The following is a 21,727-nucleotide window of genomic DNA, read 5'->3' on the forward strand; positions in this document are numbered from 1 at the left end:
GGGTGTGTGTGTGTGTGGGGGGAGGGGGTGTGTGTGTGTGTGGGGGAGGGGGTGTGTGTGTGGGGGGTGTGTGTGTGTGTGTGGTGGGGGGTGTGTGTGTGTGTGTGGGGGGTGGTGTGTGTGTGTGTGTGGGGGGGGGTTTGTGTGTGTGTGTGGGGGGGGGTTTGTGTGTGTGTGTGGGGGGGGTTTGTGTGTGTGTGTGGGGGGGGGTTTGTGTGTGTGTGTGGGGGGGGGGGGTGGTGTGTGTGTGGGGGGGGGGGGTGGTGTGTGTGTGTGGGGGGGGGGTGTGTGTGTGTGGGGGGGGTGGTGTGTGTGTGTGGGGGGGGTGGTGTGTGTGTGTGGGGGGGGGTGGTGTGTGTGTGTGGGGGGGGGTGGTGTGTGTGTGTGGGGGGGGTGGTGTGTGTGTGTGGGGGGGGGTGGTGTGTGTGTGTGGGGGGGTGGTGTGTGTGTGTGTGGGTGGGGTGTGTGTGTGTGTGTGGGGGGGAGGGGTGTGTGTGTGGGGGGGGAGAGGGGTGTGTGTGTGTGGGGGGTGTGTGTGTGTGTGTGTGGGGGGTGTGTGTGTGTGTGTGGGGGGGGTGTGTGTGTGTGTGTGGGGGGTGGTGTGTGTGTGTGTGGGGGGGGTGTGTGTGTGTGTGGGGGGGGTGTGTGTGTGGGGGGGGTGTGTGTGTGTGTGGGGGGGGTGTGTGTGTGTGTGGGGGGGGTGTGTGTGTGTGTGGGGGGGTGTGTGTGTGTGGGGGGGGTGTGTGTGTGTGTGGGGGGGGTGTGTGTGTGTGTGGGGGGGGTGTGTGTGGGTGGGGGTGTGTGTGTGTGGGGGGGGGTGTGTGTGTGTGTGGGGGGGTGTGTGTGTGTGTGGGGGGGGTGTGTGTGTGGGGGGGGGGTGTGTGTGTGTGGGGGGGTGTGTGTGTGTGTGTGGGGTGTGTGTGTGTGGGGGGGTGTGTGTGTGTGTGTGTGGGGGGGTGTGTGTGTGTGGGGGGGGTGTGTGTGTGTGTGTGGGGGGGGTGTGTGTGTGTGTGTGGGGGGGTGTGTGTGTGTGTGTGGGGGGGTGTGTGTGTGTGTGTGGGGGGTTGTGTGTGTGTGTGGGGGGTGTGTGTGTGTGTGTGTGGGGTGTGTGTGTGTGTGTGGGGGGGGTGTGTGTGTGTGTGTGGGGGGGGTGTGTGTGTGTGTGTGGGGGGGGTGTGTGTGTGTGTGTGGGGGGGGTGTGTGTGTGTGTGTGGGGGGGTGTGTGTGTGTGTGTGGGGGGGTGTGTGTGTGTGTGTGTGGGGGGGGTGTGTGTGTGTGTGGGGGGGTGTGTGTGTGTGTGTGGGGGGGGTGTGTGTGTGTGTGGGGGGGGGTGTGTGTGTGTGTGTGGGGGGGGTGTGTGTGTGTGTGTGGGGGGGGTGTGTGTGTGTGTGTGGGGGGGGTGTGTGTGTGTGTGTGGGGGGGGTGTGTGTGTGTGTGTGGGGGGGGTGTGTGTGTGTGTGTGGGGGGGGTGTGTGTGTGTGTGTGGGGTGGGTGTGTGTGTGTGTGTGGGGGGGGTGTGTGTGTGTGTGGGGGTGTGTGTGTGTGTGGGGGGGGTGTGTGTGTGTGTGGGGGGGGGTGTGTGTGTGTGTGTGTGTGTGGGGGGGGGGTGTGTGTGTGGGGGGTGTGTGTGTGTGTGTGGGGGGGTGTGTGTGTGGGGGGGGGGTTTGTGTGTGTGTGTGTGGGGGGGGTTTGTGTGTGTGTGTGTGTGTGTGTATATGTGGGGTGGGGGGAGGAGGAGGGAGGAGGAGTTAGTGTCCTGGGAGGTGGGCTGTTGTGTTATTCCGAGGATGGCTGTTGTGCTGGAACCAACCTCATGGCTCAGACCCTGGTCTGTTTCTCCTACAGGTTGTCGTGGAATGAATATTCCATGTGTCCTCCTGGGGATGAATGAAGTGTCCTGGCAGCAGGACGCGGCTCGGATGATGCATGGAGGAGGAGGCGGCGGTGGTGGGATGCCTCCAGATGGTGGAGGTGGAATGGTGTTGAGCGCCGCAGCGGCCTCAGGAGCAGCGCCAACCATAGCCTCCAACAATCCTGGAGTCCAGCCTCCTCTCAGTGGCCGCTCTCAGGACGATGCCACCGTTGGTTATTTCTTCCAGAGACAGCCAGGGGAACAACTGGGCGGCTACTCGAGCAAACACCGCTGGCCCACGGGGGATGGAGCCCATATGGAACATCAGGTGGGTTCTCTCAGGCTCAGATCCTCCTTTCATGCTGGAATGAACCCTGCTGCAAAATACTTCTATCCCTTCCTCAGAATTTAAATTGGAGCTGTATGCACTATTTTCTATTAGCATGTTACCAACTTTTTATGCTTCGGGTGTGGTATGTGAAAGAAACTTTTGGGATGGCTGGCTGTTTTTATGTAAGTTTGGCAGGATTGTTTCTTATTGTTCTTTGTTTGCACCCTTCTACAAAGGTAGTAAAACAAAAGCAGTTTGTTTTCGGTGTTGCGTTAAGATGTTAAGTTCTCAGCATCTGGATGTATAAATAATCTTTTAAATATTGCTTATATTTGCAACGTTCAATTACAAAATTTGGAGCAGCTTTTAGCCATTGTATCTTGTTGTATTCTCCCTGTTTTGATTCTAATCAAAATGGTGTATTTAAATCATCTTATTTACAAATATTTTTACAACAAGGTCTCATTTTTTTCTTGAATGGCAATGTTCCACCTTAAGTCAGTTGATTATGATGATATATAGCACTGTAACAATATTTTTTGAGTTTGCAATATCTTCCAGTATCAGTTATCAAAAATTCTAACCACTAATTCTTTTACAGTGTGCCCTTTTTACACATTGTTAAAACTACTAGTCTTTTTTATTCTTTTATGCAATGTGAATGTTGCTGGCACAGCTAGCATTTGTTGCCAATCCTTAAGTGGCCTTGAATAGGTGGATGGTGTGCCACCTTCTTGAAGTGTTGCAGTCCATTTGGTGTAGGTAGACACACAGAGCTATTGGCAAAGAGAATTTTAGTAAAGGAACACATAAATTCCAGATCAGGGTGTGTGCGGCTAGGAGGGGAACTTGCAGGTGATGCTGCTCTGCACCATCAGGATGATAAGAGGTTGCAGATTTGGAAAGTACTGTCAAAGGAAGCTTGGCAAGTTACAATTTGAAATATTTGGAAATTCAACTTGAGCTTTTTTTTAAAGAACTTATAGCTAGATCAGGTTTAGAAACTAAAAATATATACAACCGTTTCAAAATTGTGATACAAGTATGGGGGTGCTTGGTTTTTCAGTGTTGCAATGTGTACTTTTTGTGAAGCTGTAAGTTTTTTCACTTGATTTGATTTATTATTATCACATGTATTAGACAGTGAAAAGTATTGTTTCTTGTGTGCTATACAGACAAAACATACCATTCATAGAGAAAGAAACGAGAGAGTGCCGAATGTGGTATTAGCTAGGGTGTAGAGAAAGAGCAACTTAATGCAAGGTAGGTTCATTCAAGTGGCAGCAGCAGGAAAGAAGCTATTCTTGAGTCAGTTGGTTTGTGACCTCAGACTTTTGTATCTTTTTCCTGACGGAAGAAGGTGGAAGAGAGAATGTCCAGGGTGCGTGGGGTTCTTAATGATGCTGGCTGCTTTGCCAAGGCAGCGGGAAGTGTAGACTGAGTCAGTGGATGGGAGGCTGGTTTGAGTGATGGATTGAGCTACATTCACAATCTTTTGTCATTTGTTGTGGTCTTGGTCTGAGCAGGAGCTGTACCAAGCTGTGATACAACCAGAAAGAATGCTTTCTATGGTGCATCTGTAAAAGTTGGTGAGAGTCATAGCTGACATGCCAAATTTCCTAAGTCTTCTGAGCAAGTAGAGGCATTGGTAGACTTTCTTAACTATAATGTCAGCATGGGGGACCAGGATAGGTTGTTGGTGATCTGGACACCTAAAAACTCAAAGCTCTCGACCCTTTTTACTTCACTTGAGGAAATTGTTAATTATGGTGGAGTTGACTGCTTTGTATTACATTTTAAAGGAGATATAATGAATGGGCAGAGTGTTTAACTTACATTTATGCAGTTTTATGAGTACTCTTTTGAAAAGGGTCTCTGAAACGAGAAGAAAGCAATTCAAGTATTTTGAAGCGTTTTTGTGTTTTGTAAACAAAATACTTCCTGTGTGTCAGGTTTTGCACGTGCAAATTAGTGTATAGTAGAGGTGTCTAACCGACAGCTGGTGGGCCACGTGTTGGCTATGAAACCTTCACCCTCTTTCTTGCAACCTTCTAAAACAGGTGATCAGATTCACTGCTTGAGTACCTTTGTGAATATTCCTTGTTTTTTTCTGTCTTGCACATCTTATGCTGGCGCTGTTTTCATTTGAGAGTACTAAATATCATATGTGAATCTGATGCTGGTGTTTATATTAAATCTACTTATTTTGTGACAGCCAGTCTACTGTTCTGATCCACACATACGTTGCAGGGATAAGGGAACTGAATTTAGCAATGTAAACAGGGAATCAGTTTACAGACACCTTTCTCCCAGAATCCAAACGAAAGCTTTTGCGTGAATGTGGCTTGCTAATTGTTTCAAAAAGACATGCGTTTGGACAGTCAAGATGTAAATAATATGGCAAATTTTTTTGATACAAGGAGATAACAGAATTTTTGTGATTTTTTTCATAACTTTAGGTGCTCCTTTATTTGCTAAAAGGAAAATTGATCTTAGAGTAGTAAGCAATTTTAAATGTTTGTACTTGGAGCATGTTGTGAACCGTGTTTCTTTATGCCATTTTGGCCTTGTTATTTTTGTCTGTTGATTATGAATAGGAAGAACCTATTGATATCTGTAGATAAACCTCCCCCTCCCCCACTGCATTTTCCTGCTTTGAAGACTTCCTCAATATCATGTTTCTTTCAAATATTGGTTGTTTTGAAATACTCTAAATAAATTAGAGTAAAGCCATTACATATTGATACTGTTATCACTAAGTCCGAGAGACACAGGCTTGAACAGATAAGATGGACAACCAGTTAGCTGTCTGCCTGGAATGCAGTGGTAACCCCGATTTTCATTTCTGTAAACCATCTTAAAACCCTCACCTCTAACAGTAAGTGCAAGGAGTTCATAAACTTTTGTCACTAAAATGGAGACCACTTGATCAGCTTTCATTGCTCGTCCACGTAATGATATTAGGGCAGTTAAAAGCTAGAAGAGGAGCAAAGTGAGATGAAATCTTTAGGAGAGAATTTCAGCGGTCTGCCGAGACACCTGAAGGTGTGGTCACCAATTATGGAATAGTTAAATTCAGGGATGCTTAAGAGGATTCAATGAATGCAGAGATCTCAGTTGTGCAACTGGAGGAGATTACTGAATTAGGGGGGAAGTCATGAAGGGGCTTGAAAACAAGAATGAGAATTTTAAAATTGAGGCATTGTTTGACTGGGAGCCAGTGTATGTCTGTGAACATGGGTGATGGATTAATGGGACTAGGGGTAAGGACACTGGTAAGAGTTTTGAATAATCCTCAAATTTAGTTTTATAATGGTCCTGTGAAACATCTTGGGACCCTTTATTATGTTAAAGACTCTGTATAAATTCAAGTTAAGATAATAAAATTGTTCAACTATCCTTATGTGTAATTTAAGTTCTGTTTGCTGAAGAGGGAGCTTTCATGGGATATCAGATAACTGTAATTTGTGTAAACCTGCAACCTTCTTGATGAAGTACTACTTTATTGTGAACGAATGGAAAATTGCTGTATTTAGGGAACTACTGTATACTTCTGCCATTTGCAGTAAAGAACTTAAAGCCAGATTACAACATCAGTATTTGTACTTTGGTGAAGCTGAACCTATTATTTAACATGCAGACTGATTTCAGAAAAATCCACTGTCTCTTCCGAACCCGCAAACATTGCTTTGGTCTATACATATGAATCTAGGTATTACAGTACTTGTGTGCACTAAATCCTGCTGTTACTTCTGTGTTCTGTTTAAAGTTTAGACCTGCGATGTTGTGACAAAGTTGTGTAATATGGTGAAAGATGAAAAACAAAAAATATGTTGACTTCCAAACTGTTGAATAGAGCTGCTTCTGTATTGGCACTGACTTCCAGCCTAGATGTTGTGCAGCCAGCTGCAATTTGATAGTAAATGTGGAATTTGCCACATTTGACAGCTGGTGGCTTTAGTTTTGCCAGATCTTCTGATAGGTTGCATATGAATAGCAGACCTGATGGATATAGTTTTAGGTTTAACCTCAGTGAATCTTCCTCTGCAAGATAAACCTTATAGTTGATTTTAAAGATCCTTGTTCAGTTTGGATTCTGGGAAGCTCATTCCCATAAGGTGGCTTTGAAATGTCTGCCTCTAAGTCTTCATTCATTTGTAAACCAAGTTTTCCACAAGTCAGTAGTTCTATCATAAGGGAGTTGAATTTAGGGAAAAAACATTGGATTTATGTACACACATTCATGTTCTCTGAGCACCCTCAAGGTCTACACAGTCTTTGAAAAATTTTAAAGTCCAGTCATTATAAGCAAATTCACAGCTATGTCTGTCATGTAGAAATAAGTGAAGTCACTAGATAAGCAAAGAGTTGGCATAAATGGGTCTTTTTCTGATTGACAGTCAGTGACTAGTGGGGTTCCATAGGGATCTGTGCTAGGACCCCAACTGTTCACAGTGTATATTAATGATTTGGAAGAGGGAACTGAATGTATTATCTCCAAATTTGCAGATGATAAGTTGGATGGAGCGTGAGTTGTGTGAGATCTTCAGTGTGATTTGGACAGGCTGAGTGTGTGGGCACATGCATGGCAGATGCAGTGTAATGTGGATAAATGTGAGGTTATCCATTTTGGTAGCAATAATAGGAAAACGGATTATTGCTTGAATGGGTGTAAATTGAGAGAGGTGGATACTCAACAAGACCTTGGAGTCCTAATGGATCAGTCGGTGGAAGTAAGCACGCAGGTACAGCAGGCTTTAGGGAAGGCGAATGGTATGTTGGTTCATAGTGATAGGATTTGAGTATAGGGATGTTTTGCTGCAGTTGTAGAGAATGTTGGTGAGGCCAAATCTGGAGAATTGTGTGCAATTTTGGTATCCTTATCTGAGAAAGGATATCCTTGCCATAGAGGGAGTACAGTGAAAATTTACCAGGCTGATTCTTGGGATGGCAGGTCAGTCATATGAGGAGAGACTAAATCAGGATTATGTTCATTGGACTTCAGAAGAATGAGAGGAGATCTCATAGAAACTTATGAAATTCTAACAGGGTTAGACAGGGTAGGTTCAAAAAGAATGTTCCTAATCATGGGGGAGTCCGGAACTAGAGGTCATAATTTGAGGATAAGGGATAAACCTTTTAGAAGTGAGGTGTGGAGAAATGTCTTCACCTAGAGGATAGTGAATGTGTGAAATTCACTACCACAGAATGTAGTTAAGGCCAAAATGTTGTCTGATTTTAAGGAGAAATTAAATATAGTTCTTGGGGCTAAAGGATCAAAGAATGTGGGGAGGAGGAGGATCAGGATATTGAATTTGACGATCAGCCATGATCAAAATGTCTGACGGACCAGGCTCAAAGGGTCGAATGGCCTACTCCTGCTTCTAGTTTCTTTGTCTCTATCTCTCCCTCTGTTATTGTTTGTCACATTACAAACCTATACATCCCGCTAGGACATTTGCATTAAAGGCAAATTATAATCATCGTTATGTTTCATTGAATTCCAATTTGGGAATAAAAGCTACAAATGTTTCCCCTTTTGCATAAAGCACAATACAATCTGAATTACAGAGGAACTTTCATGGACTATTGGTATACATAAAAGAGACCATTTGATGGTCATCAAGTTAACGAAAACTTTATTCTGTGAAGAATTAAACATTGTAAGCTTCTGAATAAATTCAGTTATTTTTAAAAATTATATATAATTTGCAGGGCACTAATTTGTTAGATGTTCCTTGCTTTTAAATTGGGCGTGAACTATAATTGTTCTGGCACTTCCTAAAGTGGAGATTGCATATAGCCTTCTGCCATCTGAATGTTAAACAATTTGGGTTTGCTAAAATGGGTGACTTCAATATTTCTAAAGCACCTGCATTTTACTTTTGACCTGCTGTTGCATTATGCAGATCTAGAAGTCATTGATGTGTTGTTGGCTTTTAGAGGGCTCTAGCAGTTTTATGTTTGACTGATTTGAAGAGATTGCTCATTGAGAACTGACGACACAAGTGCACGGAAAACAGTTGACTAAAATAGAATGTTTAAAACTCTCATTTGCTGTCTGATATAATTAATTTTACATCACTTTAAGATGAGATGTGAGCTTTGCAGAGTATATTTTTGAATTTTAGCACAGAAGTGATTGTGAATATTGATAGTGAATATTGTTATTGATGTATGAGTGGCTGATTAATACATAAAATAAGTTAACCTGGGAATATTATAGTAAAACTTCGATCATGCAGCAGAATGGAACAAACTTGCTTAATATCCTCGAATTTTCTACTTAATACTATTGTGGAAGCATTACCATTGCAGAAACTGTTGCAATTCAAACAAAATGTCCACTTCTGTCTCCAGACAACTAGAGAGGATCTATGGATATGGCTTTACCAACTCGAACCATATTGGAACTCTTTCAGTCAAAACTTGGAATATGCTACAATTGAAGATATCTGAACTTTGTTCTCTGTTGCCCTGCATGCCTAATGCACCAGAAAGAATATTCTTAGTTGCTGTTGCCAAACACCAATCAATGGTAGTCTTTATTTTGCATTTGTTTCTTTGCAAGATATGTGGGTGCACAGTGGTTAGTGCTGCTACCTGTCAGTGCCAGAGACCCGGGTTTGATTCCAGGTGACTGTGTAGAGCTTGCACGTTCTCCCTATGTCTGTGTGGGTTTCCTCCAGTTACTGAGTTTTCTCTCACTTTCCAAAATTGTGCGGGTTGGGTGAATTAGCCATAGAAACATGAAAATTGAAGCAAGAGTGGGCCGTTCGGCCCTTCGTGCCTGCTCTGCCATTCATTTTGATCATCAAATTCGATATCCTGATCCCCCTTCTCCCCCATGTACCCTTGATCTCATAAGCCCCAAGAGCTATATCTAACTTCTTGAAATCAGACAATGTTTTGGCCTCAACTACATTCTGTGGTAGCGAATTCCACACATTCATCAATGTCTGAGTGAAGAAATTTTTCCTCATCTCAGTTCTAAAAGGTTTACCTCTTATCCTCAAACTATGATCTCTCGTTCTGGACTCCCCCATTGGGAATGTCCTTTCTGAATCCACCCTACCTAACCCTGTTAGAATTTTGTAAGTTTCTATGAGATCCCCTCTCTCTCTCTCTTTTGAACTCCAGTGAATATATTCCTAACTGACTTCGTCTCCTCTGATATGATAGACCTGCCATCCCAAGAATCAGCCTGGTAAACCTTTGTAAAGCAGTGACATCCTTTCTCAGCTAAGGACACCAAAACTGCACACACTGTTCCAAATGTGGCCTCACCAATGCCCTATACAGTTGCAGCAAAACATCCCTCCACTCAAATCCTTTTGCTATGAAGACTAACATGGTATGCTACCTTTACTGCCTGTTGTACCTACGTGGTTACTTTCACCGACTGATCCACAAGGACTCCAAGGTCTTGTTGAGTATCCACCTCTCTCAATATACACCCATTCAAGCAATAATCTATCTTCCTATTACTGCTACCGAAGTGGATAATCTCACATTTATCCACATTATACTCCATCTGCTATGCAGATGCCTATACATTCAGTCTGTTCAAATTGTGCTGAAGCATCTCTGTATCCTCCTCACAGCTCACCCTCCCAGCCAACTTTGCATCATCTACAAATTTGAAAATAATACATTCAGTTCTCTCTTCCAAATCATTAATATATAATGTGAACAGTTGGGGTCCTGGCACAGATTCCTGTCAAAAATAGGAACCCTGTGGTTCCTATTTTCAAGAAAGGGAACAGGGATAGCCTGGGAAATTACCGACTGGTGAGTCTGACCTCAGTGGTTGGTAAGTTGATGGAGAGGATTCTGAGGGACAAGATTTATGAGCATTTTAGAGAAGTTTAGAATGACCAGAAATAGCACGGCTTTGTCAAGGGCAGGTCGTGCCTTACGAGCCTAGTTGAGTTCTTTGAAAATGTGACTGAACACATTGATGAAGGAAGAGCGGTGGATGTGGTTTACATGGACTTTAGCAAGGTGTTTGATAAGGCCCCCCATGCAAGACTTCTTGAGAAGGTGAGAGGGCATGGTATCCAAGGGGTTTTGGCCTTGTGGATCCAGAACTGGCTTGCCTGCAGAAGGCACAGAGTGGTTGTGGATGAGTCTTTTTCTGCATGGAGGTCGGTCACCAGTGGAGTGCCCCAGGGATCTGTTCTAGGACCCTTGCTGTTTGTTATTTTCATAAATGACCTGGGTGAGAAAGTGGAGGGATGGGTTAGTAAGTTCACCGACGATACGAACATAAGAACATAAGAAATAGGAGCAGGAGTAGGCCATCCAGCCCTTCGAGCCTGCCCCGCCATTCAACAAGATCATGGCTGATCTGTCGCTGCTCAGTTCCACTTTCCCGCCCTCTCCCCATAACCCTTAATCCCCCCTCCTATCAAAAACCCATCAACCCGCGTCTTAAAAATATTTAGCGAGGCAGCCTCCACCACTTCAACGGGCAGAGAATTCCAGAGATTCACCACCCTTTGAGTGAAGAAGTTCCTCCTCAACTCTGTTCTAAACCGCCCCCCTTTTATCTTGAGGCTGTGCCCCCTAGTCCTACTGTCTTTTTTGAGCGGGAAGAGTCTTTCCACCTCTATCCTATCCATCCCATTCATCATCTTATACGTCTCAATGAGATCTCCCCTCATTCTTCTAAACTCTAACGAGTACAAGCCCAGTTTATTCAGCCTCTCCTCATAGCTCAACCCCCTCATCTCCAGTACCAGCCTAGTAAACCTCCTCTGCACTCCCTCCAAGGCCAAAATATCTTTGCGCAGGTGCGGCGCCCAAAACTGCACACAGTACTCCAGCTGCGGCCTCACCAAGAAGGTTGGTGGTGTTGCGGATAGTCTGGAGGGATGTCAGAAGTTGCAGCATGCCATAGGATGCAAGACTGAGCGGAGAAGTGGCAGATGGACTTCAATGCGCGTAAGTGCGTAGTGGTCCATTTTGGCAGGACCAATGGGATGAAGGAGTACAATATCAAGGTTAGGAGTCTTAGCAGTATTGAGGAGCAGAAGGATCTTGGTGTCCGGGTCCATAGGGCTCTTAAATCAGCCTCACAGGTGGAGGATGTGGTCAAGAAGGTGTATAGTGTACTGGCCTTCATTAATCAAGGGATTGAGCTTAGAAGCCGGGAGGTAATGCTGCAACTCTATAAGACCCTTGTCAGACCCCACTTGGAGTACTCTGCGCAGTTCTGGTCGCCTCATTACAGGAAGGATGTGGAAGTTATTGAGAGGGTGCAGAGGAGATTTACAAAGATGTTGCCTGGATTGGGAGGGCATGCCTTATGAAGATAAGTTTAGGGAGCTAGGTCTCTTCTCCCTGGAGAGACGAAGGTTGAGAGGCAACCTGATAGAGGTTTATAAAATGTTGAGAGGAATAGAAAGGGTGGATTTTCGGAGGCTATTTCCGAGGGCTGGAATGGTCGCTACGAGAGGACACAGATTTAAGGTGCTGGGAAGCAAGTACAGAGGAGATGTTAGAGGTAGGTTTTTCACTCAGAGGGTGGTGAGTGAGTGGAATTGGCTGCTGTCGGTAGTGGTAGAGGCAAACTCGCTGGGGTCTTTTAAAAGACTTCTGGATGAGTACATGGGATTTAATGGGATTGGGAGTTACAGATAGTTCTGTGACTTGGTAGGTGTGGATGTGATCGGCTCAAGTGGGCCGAAGGGCCTGTTTGTGCTGTAGTGTCCTATGTTCTATGATCCTCACTAGTCACTGATTGTCAATCAGAAAATGACCCATTTATACCAACTCTTTGCTTCCTATATGTTGACCAGCTTTCTATCCATCTCGAGACATTATCTGCAATCCCAAGTGCTTTAACTTTATGTGGTGTTATGTGAGACCTTGTTGAAAGCATCATTAAATCACATCAAATAAACCATTAACTTTACATAGTAGTCTGTTATGTGTGACCTTATTGAAAGCGTTCTGAAAGTCTAAATAAACCACATCCACTGGCTCTCCTTGATCAACTCTACTAGTTACATCCTCAGAGAATTCCAGTGGATTCATCAAGCATGATTTCCCTTTTGTAAATCCATGCTGTCTTTGAACGTACCATTGCCTTCAAAATGCTGAGTTATGAAATCCTTGATAATGGATTCTAGCACCTTCCCCAATACCAACGTTAGGCTCACTGGCCTATCATTTCTTATTTCCTCTCGACCTCCCTTTTTGAATAGCGGGCTTACATGAGCTAGCCTCCAATCTGCACGAACTATTCCAGAGTTGAAAGTATTTTGGAAAATAACCCCCAGTGGATCTGCGTTACTTCCTTAAGTACTTTGGGGTGAAGATTATCAGGACCTGGAAATTTACCTACCTTCAATCCCATTAATTTCCCCAAAACCATTTCTCTACTAAATTGCCTCATAGTGCCTGAAGATTAGGGGATTAGCCAGTGCAGACTCAAGGCCAAATGGCCTCCATCTACAGTGTAGGTATACATTCTATATGCACTATTTCAACTCTTTCAGCAACCTGTGCAAAATCACAGTTAAATGACTTCACTGTAAGTATCAGTGCCATAGCTCATTGAGGGCATCAGTTGCATCTTTTATGTAAAATTATGGGCATTATTTCCAAGTTTTCCATTCCACCTACATATTTGAAGTGGATTATTTTTGTTTGTCCGTGAGATGTGTGTGTCTCTGGCAAGGCCAGCATTTTTGTGCATCACTCATTGTCCTCAAAAATATGGTGTTGAGCTGCTACCTTGTGCTGCTGCAGTCCATGTGGTATAGGTACAATCAAAGTGCTGTTAGGAAGGGAGTTTTCAGATATTTGTTCCAATAATAGTGAAAAAATGACAGTAATTAATCTCCTGACTCCCACAGCCCGTCTATCATCTGCAAGGCACAAGTCACGGATATGATAATAGCTCTCCACTTGCCTAAATGAATGTAGGTCCATCAAAGCTCAAGAAGATGACACCATCCAGGACAAAGGAGCTTGCTTGATTGGTATCCATCCACCATCTTCAATATTCACACCCTCCACCACTGACATAGTGCCAGCAGTGTGTGCCTTCTGCAAGATGCATTGCAGCAATTCAAGGCTCCTTCAACAGCACCTTGTGGAACACTACCACCTGCAAATTCCCATCCAAATCTCTCTCAATCCTGACTTGGAATTATACGTCTTTTCCTTAACTGATTCAAAGTCCTGGAACACCCTCCCAAACAGCACCTGGGTGTACCTACACTACATGTGCTGCTGTGGTTCAAGAAGGCAGCATATCACCACCTCAAGGCAATTAGGGATGGGCAGTAAAAATGCTGGCCAGACTAGCGATGCCCATATCCCTTGATTGAATTCAAAAAAGGTTACATCCAAGTCAGAATGGTGTGTTCCTTAAAAAGAACTTCCAGGTGGTGATGTTCCCAAGTACCTGTTGCCCTTGTTCCTAAGTACCTGTTGCCCTTGTTCCTCTTGTCCATCGATGTGGTTGAGGTCGTGGGTTTGGAAGACCCTTGACAAGTTGCTGCAATGCATCAAACTTGGAATAAAGTGAGCAGAGTATGGCAGGATTACATTGGTTCAGTTTAAAGTTTTGAAGTTTATATACTAGTGTCACAAGTAGTCTTATATTAACACTGCAATGCAGTTACTATGGAAAATCTCCTAGCTGCCATGCTCCAGCACCTGTTTAGGTACACTGAGGGAGAATTTAGCATAGCTAATGCACCTAAACACACACCTTTTGGACTATGGGAGGAAACTGGAGCTCCTGGAGGAAATCCACACAGACACGGGGAGAATGTGCAGACTCTGCACAGTGACTCAAGATGGGAATTGAAACTGGATCCCTGGTGCTGTGAGGCAGCACTGTGCCACCATGCTGCCACAGGTAAAAAGCGCACAAAGCCTTGAGGTTTTTGATATAAATATTTTATATTGTCAGACGCCCACTATGCAGGAATTCCTTGATGCACGAAATAGTTATGAAATTTTATCATATTTTACTGGAAAGCAGTTTTGACTTTGCATAGGAAGTCCAAGGTTTCCCTGATTCATAGTCTAGGATGTTACCAAAGTGAAAGAGGGCTTGGAATATATGTAGAACTTATAAGTAATGCCAAATTGAGTTTCAAAAGCCTCGAGATTGAGGATGACAATGGACAGTTTTCATATCTTGGACTAAAGATTGAGAATGAGAAGTGATGGTTCTTCTTTTCAGTATAGTTTGGACATAGGAAGAAGCTGAATCATGAAGTGGCTGTGAGTATCCTCGAAAAATATGAGGAAAGTTTGGATGAGATTTGATAGTGTTCGTTAAATTGAGGCAGGGTTTGGAAACTAGTTGTTGACTAGACTTGGGAGTCAAAAGGAATGATGTCTTTGAAGAATGGAAAGTAGTGAGGTTTCTATTGCTCCGTTGGTGGGCAGTGAAGAAATCAATAACGGTTCAGCTGTTGCACAAGTTCTACAGCAAAGTTGTTTAATTTAGACTGATAGCAGAAACAAGAAACGTAGGTATGAATGATGAATAGAGTTAGCCATTGATAGAAACGGGAGAAAATGTAAAATCTGCAGTTTTCGTGAGTTTATGGATCATCAAATACACATTTAGTTTGGGAAGAAATTAGTTAGCCATAATAATTTTGGATATTTGCAGGAGATAGATGGGCGTTGGAATTTTGCAAAGATGCGCTGGGAAATCCCTCTCAGAACTTCCAGGTAAGTATTTGCATCACAATTGTCCAAAAGCCCTAATTTCCCAAGGGTAATTATGCTGTGCTGGGAAACATCCGACAAAGCGATTAAAATCGCTAACTTCGCATGTTTCATCCAAGACTGTACCAATGGTTACGTCCCCTATCGCTGACCAGGTCTCTTCTTTACATTCTCACACTACGCCTCTCTCCCCCCCTGACTCTCTCCCACACTTTTCTTCTCTCTCTCTCTCTCTCCCCCCCACACTTTTCTTCTCTCTCTCTCTCTCCCCCCCACACACTTTTCTTCTCTCTCTCTCTCTCCCCCCCACACACTTTTCTTCTCTCTCTCTCTCTCCCCCCCCCCACACTTTTCTTCTTTCTCTCTCTCTCCCCCCCACACTTTTCTTCTCTCTCTCTCTCTCCCCCCCACACTTTTCTTCTCTGTCTCTCCCCCACACTTTTCTTCTCTCTCTCTCTCCCCCACACTTCACTTCTCTTCTCTCTCTCTCTCCCCCACACTTCACTTCTCTTCTCTCTCTCTCTCTCCCCCACACTTCTCTTCTCTCTCTCTCCCCCACACTTTTCTTCTCTCTCTCTCTCCCCCACACTTTTCTTCTCTCTCTCTCCCCCACGCTTTTCTTCTCTCTCTCTCTCCCCCACACTTTTCTTCTCTCTCTCTCTCCCCCACACTTCTCTCTCTCTCTCTCTCCCCCACACTTTTCTTCTCTCTCTCTCTCCCCCACACTTTTCTTCTCTCTCTCTCTCCCCCACACTTTTCTTCTCTCTCTCTCTCCCCCACACTTTTCTCTTCTCTCTCTCTCCCCCACACTTTTCTCTTCTCTCTCTCTTTCCCACACTTTTCTTTTCTCTCTCTCTTTCCCACACTTTTCTTTTCTCTCTCTCTTTCCCACACTTTTCTTCTTTCACTTTCTCCTGCGCCCGCTCTGGTGCCTTGCCCCCATGCCCTCTCACACCCTGTCCATGCTGCTAAGTTACTGCAGGCTTTAACATCAGACAATAAATTTGTCTTAGCCGATCTGAGAATTCAGCAGCAGCAAGTATTGTGTTGGAAACAAGATTCAAGAAACAGGTGCTCGGAATAAGAAGAGGCAGAAAGCATGATAGAATTAGGATAGAAGCAGAAACATTCATCAGTGGTTTGTCATGCAGTTGATGAGGAGTGCTCTTTGTGACTGTCCAGCTTGAAGGTCATCAGTGGATGTGCAATGAAATTCTCCATGCATTAAGTTTGTTTTAGGGAATTAAATTTTTGGATGAAGGATGTATGTTTGGGGATAAATTCAACCAAACTAGTAATTGTGAAAATTTTCAGTAACATTTGACATGCTTGAATTTGGTGACTTTATTATTTTTCATGATTGTGCTGTACCACTGCTTGGTGTTGAAGATTCTTGCTTCTAAGTTCTCATTCAAACCATGGCAATTTTAAGATTTAATATTAAAACCTGAAGAAATCTAACTGAGTAGATAGCATAGAATTTTTAAAACTTCTTTCATGGGGTGTGGGTGTTCCTGACAAAACCAGCATTTAGTCCATGTTTTATTTTTCTTGAGCTGGGTGGTCTGGTATGCCATTTCAGAGGGCCGTTAACATTGTTTTGGATATACAGTCAGATGTAGGCCAGGCAAGGATGGCAGATAGCTTTCCCTAAAAGACATTAGTAAACAAATGAGTTTTTACAACAATTGATAATTTCACGTGCTGAGAAGCTAGATGTACTTTTGTGTAAAATTTCCATGGCATCTACAAGACCAATGTTCTATCTCTTGTTTCAAAGAGAGACTAATTGCAAGTGCTGATCTAATGCAAACTACCAAGTTCCTAATGCATTTTTAAAGTAGTAGATGCTATAAGCATGTCTGTATTATGGATCAGTTTGCAACCTTGACAAGATTATTTTGAGCTAAATTACTATGCAGAGTACAAAATAGGTGCGAGTTTTCAGCTCTTTTCCCTTTATCTTTTGCCTGCAATGTGTTTGTCTTTATTTACTTTTTTAATGGTTTGCCAGAAAACCAATCATTTACACTTTCTACCAGTGTGAAAATTTGCATTTGTTTGGAGTGCCTCAGCTCATTTATTTTGTTAGCTAAGAGCATTCAACTGGCAGGAATAAATGAATATTACTGATTGCAGCAGCTTTTGTTATTTAATCTAAAGATATTATACATTTTGAATCAGTCATAGCATGATTTCTGCTTTCTGATTTTTTTTTAAACATGCATCACTTTGAATAATAATTGAAGTGTAGTTGTAGCCAATCTAGTAATGGCTTGGTGTTTACTGTTGATGTGAGACCACTTACGGTGCCTTATCTTCAGTCTGGTTATGGTATAACTGCGTGTGGTGTAAGAAGAGTTGCAAACTTGAATGTGTTCAAGAAGATAAATTAGCATAAGGAAAAAAGGACAAGCACAAGGAATAGAAGTTATTGTTCATAAGAATAGGTGACAGAAGACTTGTGGAGCATGAAGCAAATAGTTGGGTTCAATGGCTAGTTTGTGCTGGATGTTCTCTAGGAAACACCTTCAATTTCTACACACAAAAACATGGTGTATGAGCAGTAAATATATTTGATTGGCTCATTTGATAACTTAAGAGTCCATGATCAAAGGATTATTTATTTAAAATCAATTTCTGTTGTGGCCAAGAGCTGAAGTAAATTTTATAATCACTCATTCCAAATACAATAGAAAAATACAAAAAAAAATTGTCTCTGGACTGACTTGATATAAGATGGATCACATACTTTGATACTCTAACCAATATTTCTTTCCCAGCCAAACAATTGGTTGTCCCATTGCCATTTGAAGAATGGCAACAAAATAACAGAAATATCAATTATTTTGCCTTGGCACTTATTGGCTCTGTTGATGATCTCTTCTCTTCATTTACCTTGCTGATACTTTGCATCAGAGTAGACTGGTGGAGCGGAAATTGGCCAGGGTGGATCTGTCCTGCTTTTTGTGTACAGGACAAACTTGGGAAACCTTCCACGTTATTGATTTATTGTCAGTGTTGTATTGTACTGTAATAGCTTGGCTAGGGCACAGCAAATTCTGTAGCAGAAGCCTTTGGTATTATTACTGGAATATTGTCAAAATCCAGTGCCTTCAATCATTTCTTAGTATCACTGAAGACTGGCGAGTTTGATGCTGAGAACTTCCAGAGGAGGCCGAAATAGATCATCCACTCGGCCCTTCTGGCTGAAGATTGTAGCATTTCCTTCAGCCTTATCTTTTGCGCTCCTCCATAATTGAGGATAGAGCTATTTGTGGGGCCTCGTCCTCCAGTGAGTTGTTTTAATTGTCCATCATCATTTGTGACTGGATGTGGCACGACCGCTATGCTTAAACCTGATCTATTGTTTGTGGAACCACTTTGATTTGATATATTATTGTCACACGTGCAGTGAAAAGTATTGTTCCTTGCGCGCTGTACGGATAAAGCATACCATTCTTAGAGAAGGAAACAAGCGAGTGCAGAATGTAGTGTTACTGTCATAGTTAGGATGTAGAGAAAGATCTACTTAATGCAAGGTAAGTCCATTCAAAAGCCTGACAACAGTAGGAAATAAGCTGTTCTTGAGTCAATTGGTATATGATCTCAGACTTTTGTATCTTTTTCCCGATGGAAGAAGGTGGAAGAGAGAATATCCAGGGTGAGTGGGGTCCTTAATTATGCTGGCCGCTTTGCTGAGGCAGCAGAAGGTGTAAATAGAGTCAGTGGATTGGAGGCTGGTTTGCGTGATGGATTGGGTTACATTAATGACCTTTTGTAGTTCCTTGCGCAGAGCAGGAGCCATACCAAGCTGTGATAAAACCAGAAAGAATGCTTTCTGTGGTGCATCTAAAAGTTGGTGAGAGTCCTAGCTGACATGCCAAATTTCCTTGGCTCTGTGTATTACTTGCTGCTTATGCTGTTTAGCATGCAAGTAGTCCTGTGTTGTGGCTTCACCAGGTTGGCACCTCATTTTTAGATGCGCCTGATGCTACTCTTGGCATGCTTCCCCCGTACTCATTATTGAGCCTGGCATGATCCTCTGGCTTGGTAGCATTGGTAGAGTGGGGGATATGTTGGACCATGAGGTTACAGATTGTAGTTGAGTGCAATTCTGTTGCTGATGGCCCACAGCTTTCATGGATGCCCTGTATTGAGTTGCTAACTCAGTTCAAAGTCTATCACATTTATCACAGTAGTAGCACCACAGAACATGATGGAGAGTTTCTTCATTCGGTATGAAGACAGGACTTCATCGTCACAAGGTGGTCACTCCTGCTGACTCATGAATAGATGCATCTCCAGCAGGCAGGTTAGTGAGGATGAGGTCAAGTATGTTTTTCCCTCTGGTTGGTTCACTCTGAACCTGGTGCAGCCTTTTAGGACTCAGCCAACTTGGTTTGTGGCACTGCTAGGGTCAAGAGTTAATGTTGAGGATTCCAGGACAATTCTGTTCTGACTGTATACTGCTATGCTGCCACCTCTGCTGAATCTTCCTTTCTGGAATAGGACATATTAAGGGATGGTGATTGTGGTGTCTGGGGCACTAAAGTATGATTCTGAGAGTATGATTTTTGTCAAGCTATTGCTTGACTTGTTTTGGAGACAACTGTCCAAGTTTTGGCAAAAGCCCCAGATGTTCTTAAGGAGGACTTTGCAGAGTTGGCAGGGCTGGATTCGCATTGTTGTTTCCGGTGCCTAGCTCAATGTCAGGTGGTCCGTCTGGTTTCATTCCCTTTTACTGACTTTGTAGCAGTTTATATTGTTGGCAAAATGGCTGGTATGAGTCTTAAAAGTTACAGCATCTCAAGTAATTCATGCCCATGCACATGAAGTGCTTGGAATATTGCTGCGATAGGATAAGTCATTCTGTAAATGGACAATTTATTTTATCTGTGTAGTGGTATGATAATGAACAAAATTAAAAAGCCATGTTTTGCAGCTTAAATGTTAACTTTCATAAACTACATTTGACAAGTGCATTAGTAATTAAAACAAATCAATTGAGCTTGTTGCTTACTTAAAACAAAATTTGTGTTCATCAAAATTTTTATTGAAAAGGAACCCAATATAGCTAAGCTTCGACAAGTACCTCTAAAACAATTTGTCCAGTAAAAATTGCCAACAGCCACCAACAATATTTGGTGCATGAACATGTGTCACATGAGAATACTTCATGCATATGGATTTAAACATCTACCACCATTCAGCAGTCAGGGAGGTAAAGCAACCCATTGTGATCAAAAATCAGTTGCACATTTTCCTTTTTGTCATGCCAATAGCAAGATCTAGTTAAGTGGCAGTGATCATAACATGACTGAATTTTATATTCAGTTTGAGGGTGAGAAGAGAGAGTCTAAGACAAGTGTTTAAAACTTAAATAAGGTAATTGCAGGGGTATGAAGACAGAGCTGGTTAAAGTGAACTGGGAAATCAGGCTAAGAGATAGATTGTAGAGATGCAGAGGCGCATGTTTAAGGAGATATTTTATAAAATTCAGTAAAGATTCTTTGCAATGAGAAGAGTCAAAGAGAAGAGAGTATGCGTGGCTAATTAAAAGTTGATATCAGATTGAAAGTAAAAGCATACAATTCTGTGAAATTTTTGATAGGTTGGACAAAAACTGAAAACCAGCAAAGAATGGCTTGAAAAATGAAGGGAAAATTCAGATGACAGAAAGCCAGTTGGAAATGTAACAATAGATAGCAAGAGTTTCTTCTAGTGCTTAAAAAGGAATAGAACTAAAGGAATTGTTGGTCTTCTGGAGCGAGTGGGGAATTAATAATGGGTAGTAAGAAAATGGTGGAAGCATTGAACAAGTATTTTGTGTTTGTCTGCACTGTGGAGGGCACAAGTAACATACCAGAAATTCTTGTAAATCAGGAGATGGAAAGAAGGAAGAAACTTAAAACAATTGCAATCACCAGGGAAAGGGTATTGAGGAAGGTATTAGATGTAATGGCTGAAAAATCTCCAGGATTTAATAATCTGCATCCTAGCGCCATAAAAATGATAGCTGAGATTGTACGTGTATTGGTTGTCATTTTCCAAGTTTTCCTAAATTCTGGAGTTGTCTCACTGGATTGCAAATGAAAAAAGGAAACAGAAGGCAGATTACAAGCCAGATAGTTGATGATCTGTCATGTCAAAAATGCTAGAATCTACTATTATTAAGGACGTTAAGCAGGGCACTTTGAATCTCTAATACAATTAGGAAGAGACAGCATAGTTTTGTGAAAATCGCATTTGACTGATTGAGGAAATAGCAAACAACATGGAGAAAGAGAAACTTATCATTGCAGTTGGGTTTCTGAAAAGCATTTAAAGAGATGCCACATTAAAGATTACTGCACATAATAAGAGCTAATGTTGCAGGGGCTAGAAAATTAGCATGCATAGGGGATTCGTTAGCTAACATGAAGCAGGGGGACGCAACAAATGGATTGTTTTCAGGTTGGCAAGCTGTAACTAGTCAAGTGCCACAGGGCCAGTGCTGGGGTCTGAATTATTTACAATCTGTATCAGTGACTTGGATGAAGGAACCGAGTGTCTGGTTGCTATACTTAGCAATGAGACAAAACTAAGCAAGTTATGGGAGTAGCTTGTAAAGAGAACATGAGTCTCCAAAGAGATATAAACAATGGGATAAAATTTAGCAGTTAAAGAATGCAGATAAAGCAGGTGATTAGGAAAGCAAATGGAATGTTGATGTTTATTCTAAGAGTGTAAAAGTTTGCTTCTTGTAAGACCACATCGAGCATTGTTGATAATTTTGGTCTTCAAACTTGAGAAAGGACGTAATTAGAAGCAGTTCAAAGAAGATTCATGAAGGAGTT

The 21,727-nt window shown here is 42.8% G+C and overlaps 1 protein-coding gene across 7 annotated transcripts in view; it reads left to right on the forward strand.

The window, feature by feature from the left end:
- The first annotated feature begins 1,851 nt into the window (after window positions 1-1,851).
- LOC145344909 (pumilio homolog 2-like) overlaps window positions 1,852-21,727 on the forward strand; it is a 123,182-nt gene continuing 103,306 nt past the window's right edge. For all 7 annotated transcript variants that reach the window (XM_080192219.1, XM_080192221.1, XM_080192220.1 and 4 more), the window contains exon 1: window positions 1,852-2,180. In XM_080192219.1, the coding sequence (XP_080048345.1) occupies window positions 1,857-2,180 (324 nt within the window). In that variant the 5' untranslated portion in view covers window positions 1,852-1,856. The remainder of the gene's footprint in view (window positions 2,181-21,727) is intronic.

The sequence above is a fragment of the Carcharhinus amblyrhynchos genome, chromosome 7 (genome assembly GCF_965287045.1).
Source record: "Carcharhinus amblyrhynchos chromosome 7, sCarAmb.v2.hapA, whole genome shotgun sequence".
NCBI lineage: Eukaryota > Metazoa > Chordata > Chondrichthyes > Carcharhiniformes > Carcharhinidae > Carcharhinus > Carcharhinus amblyrhynchos.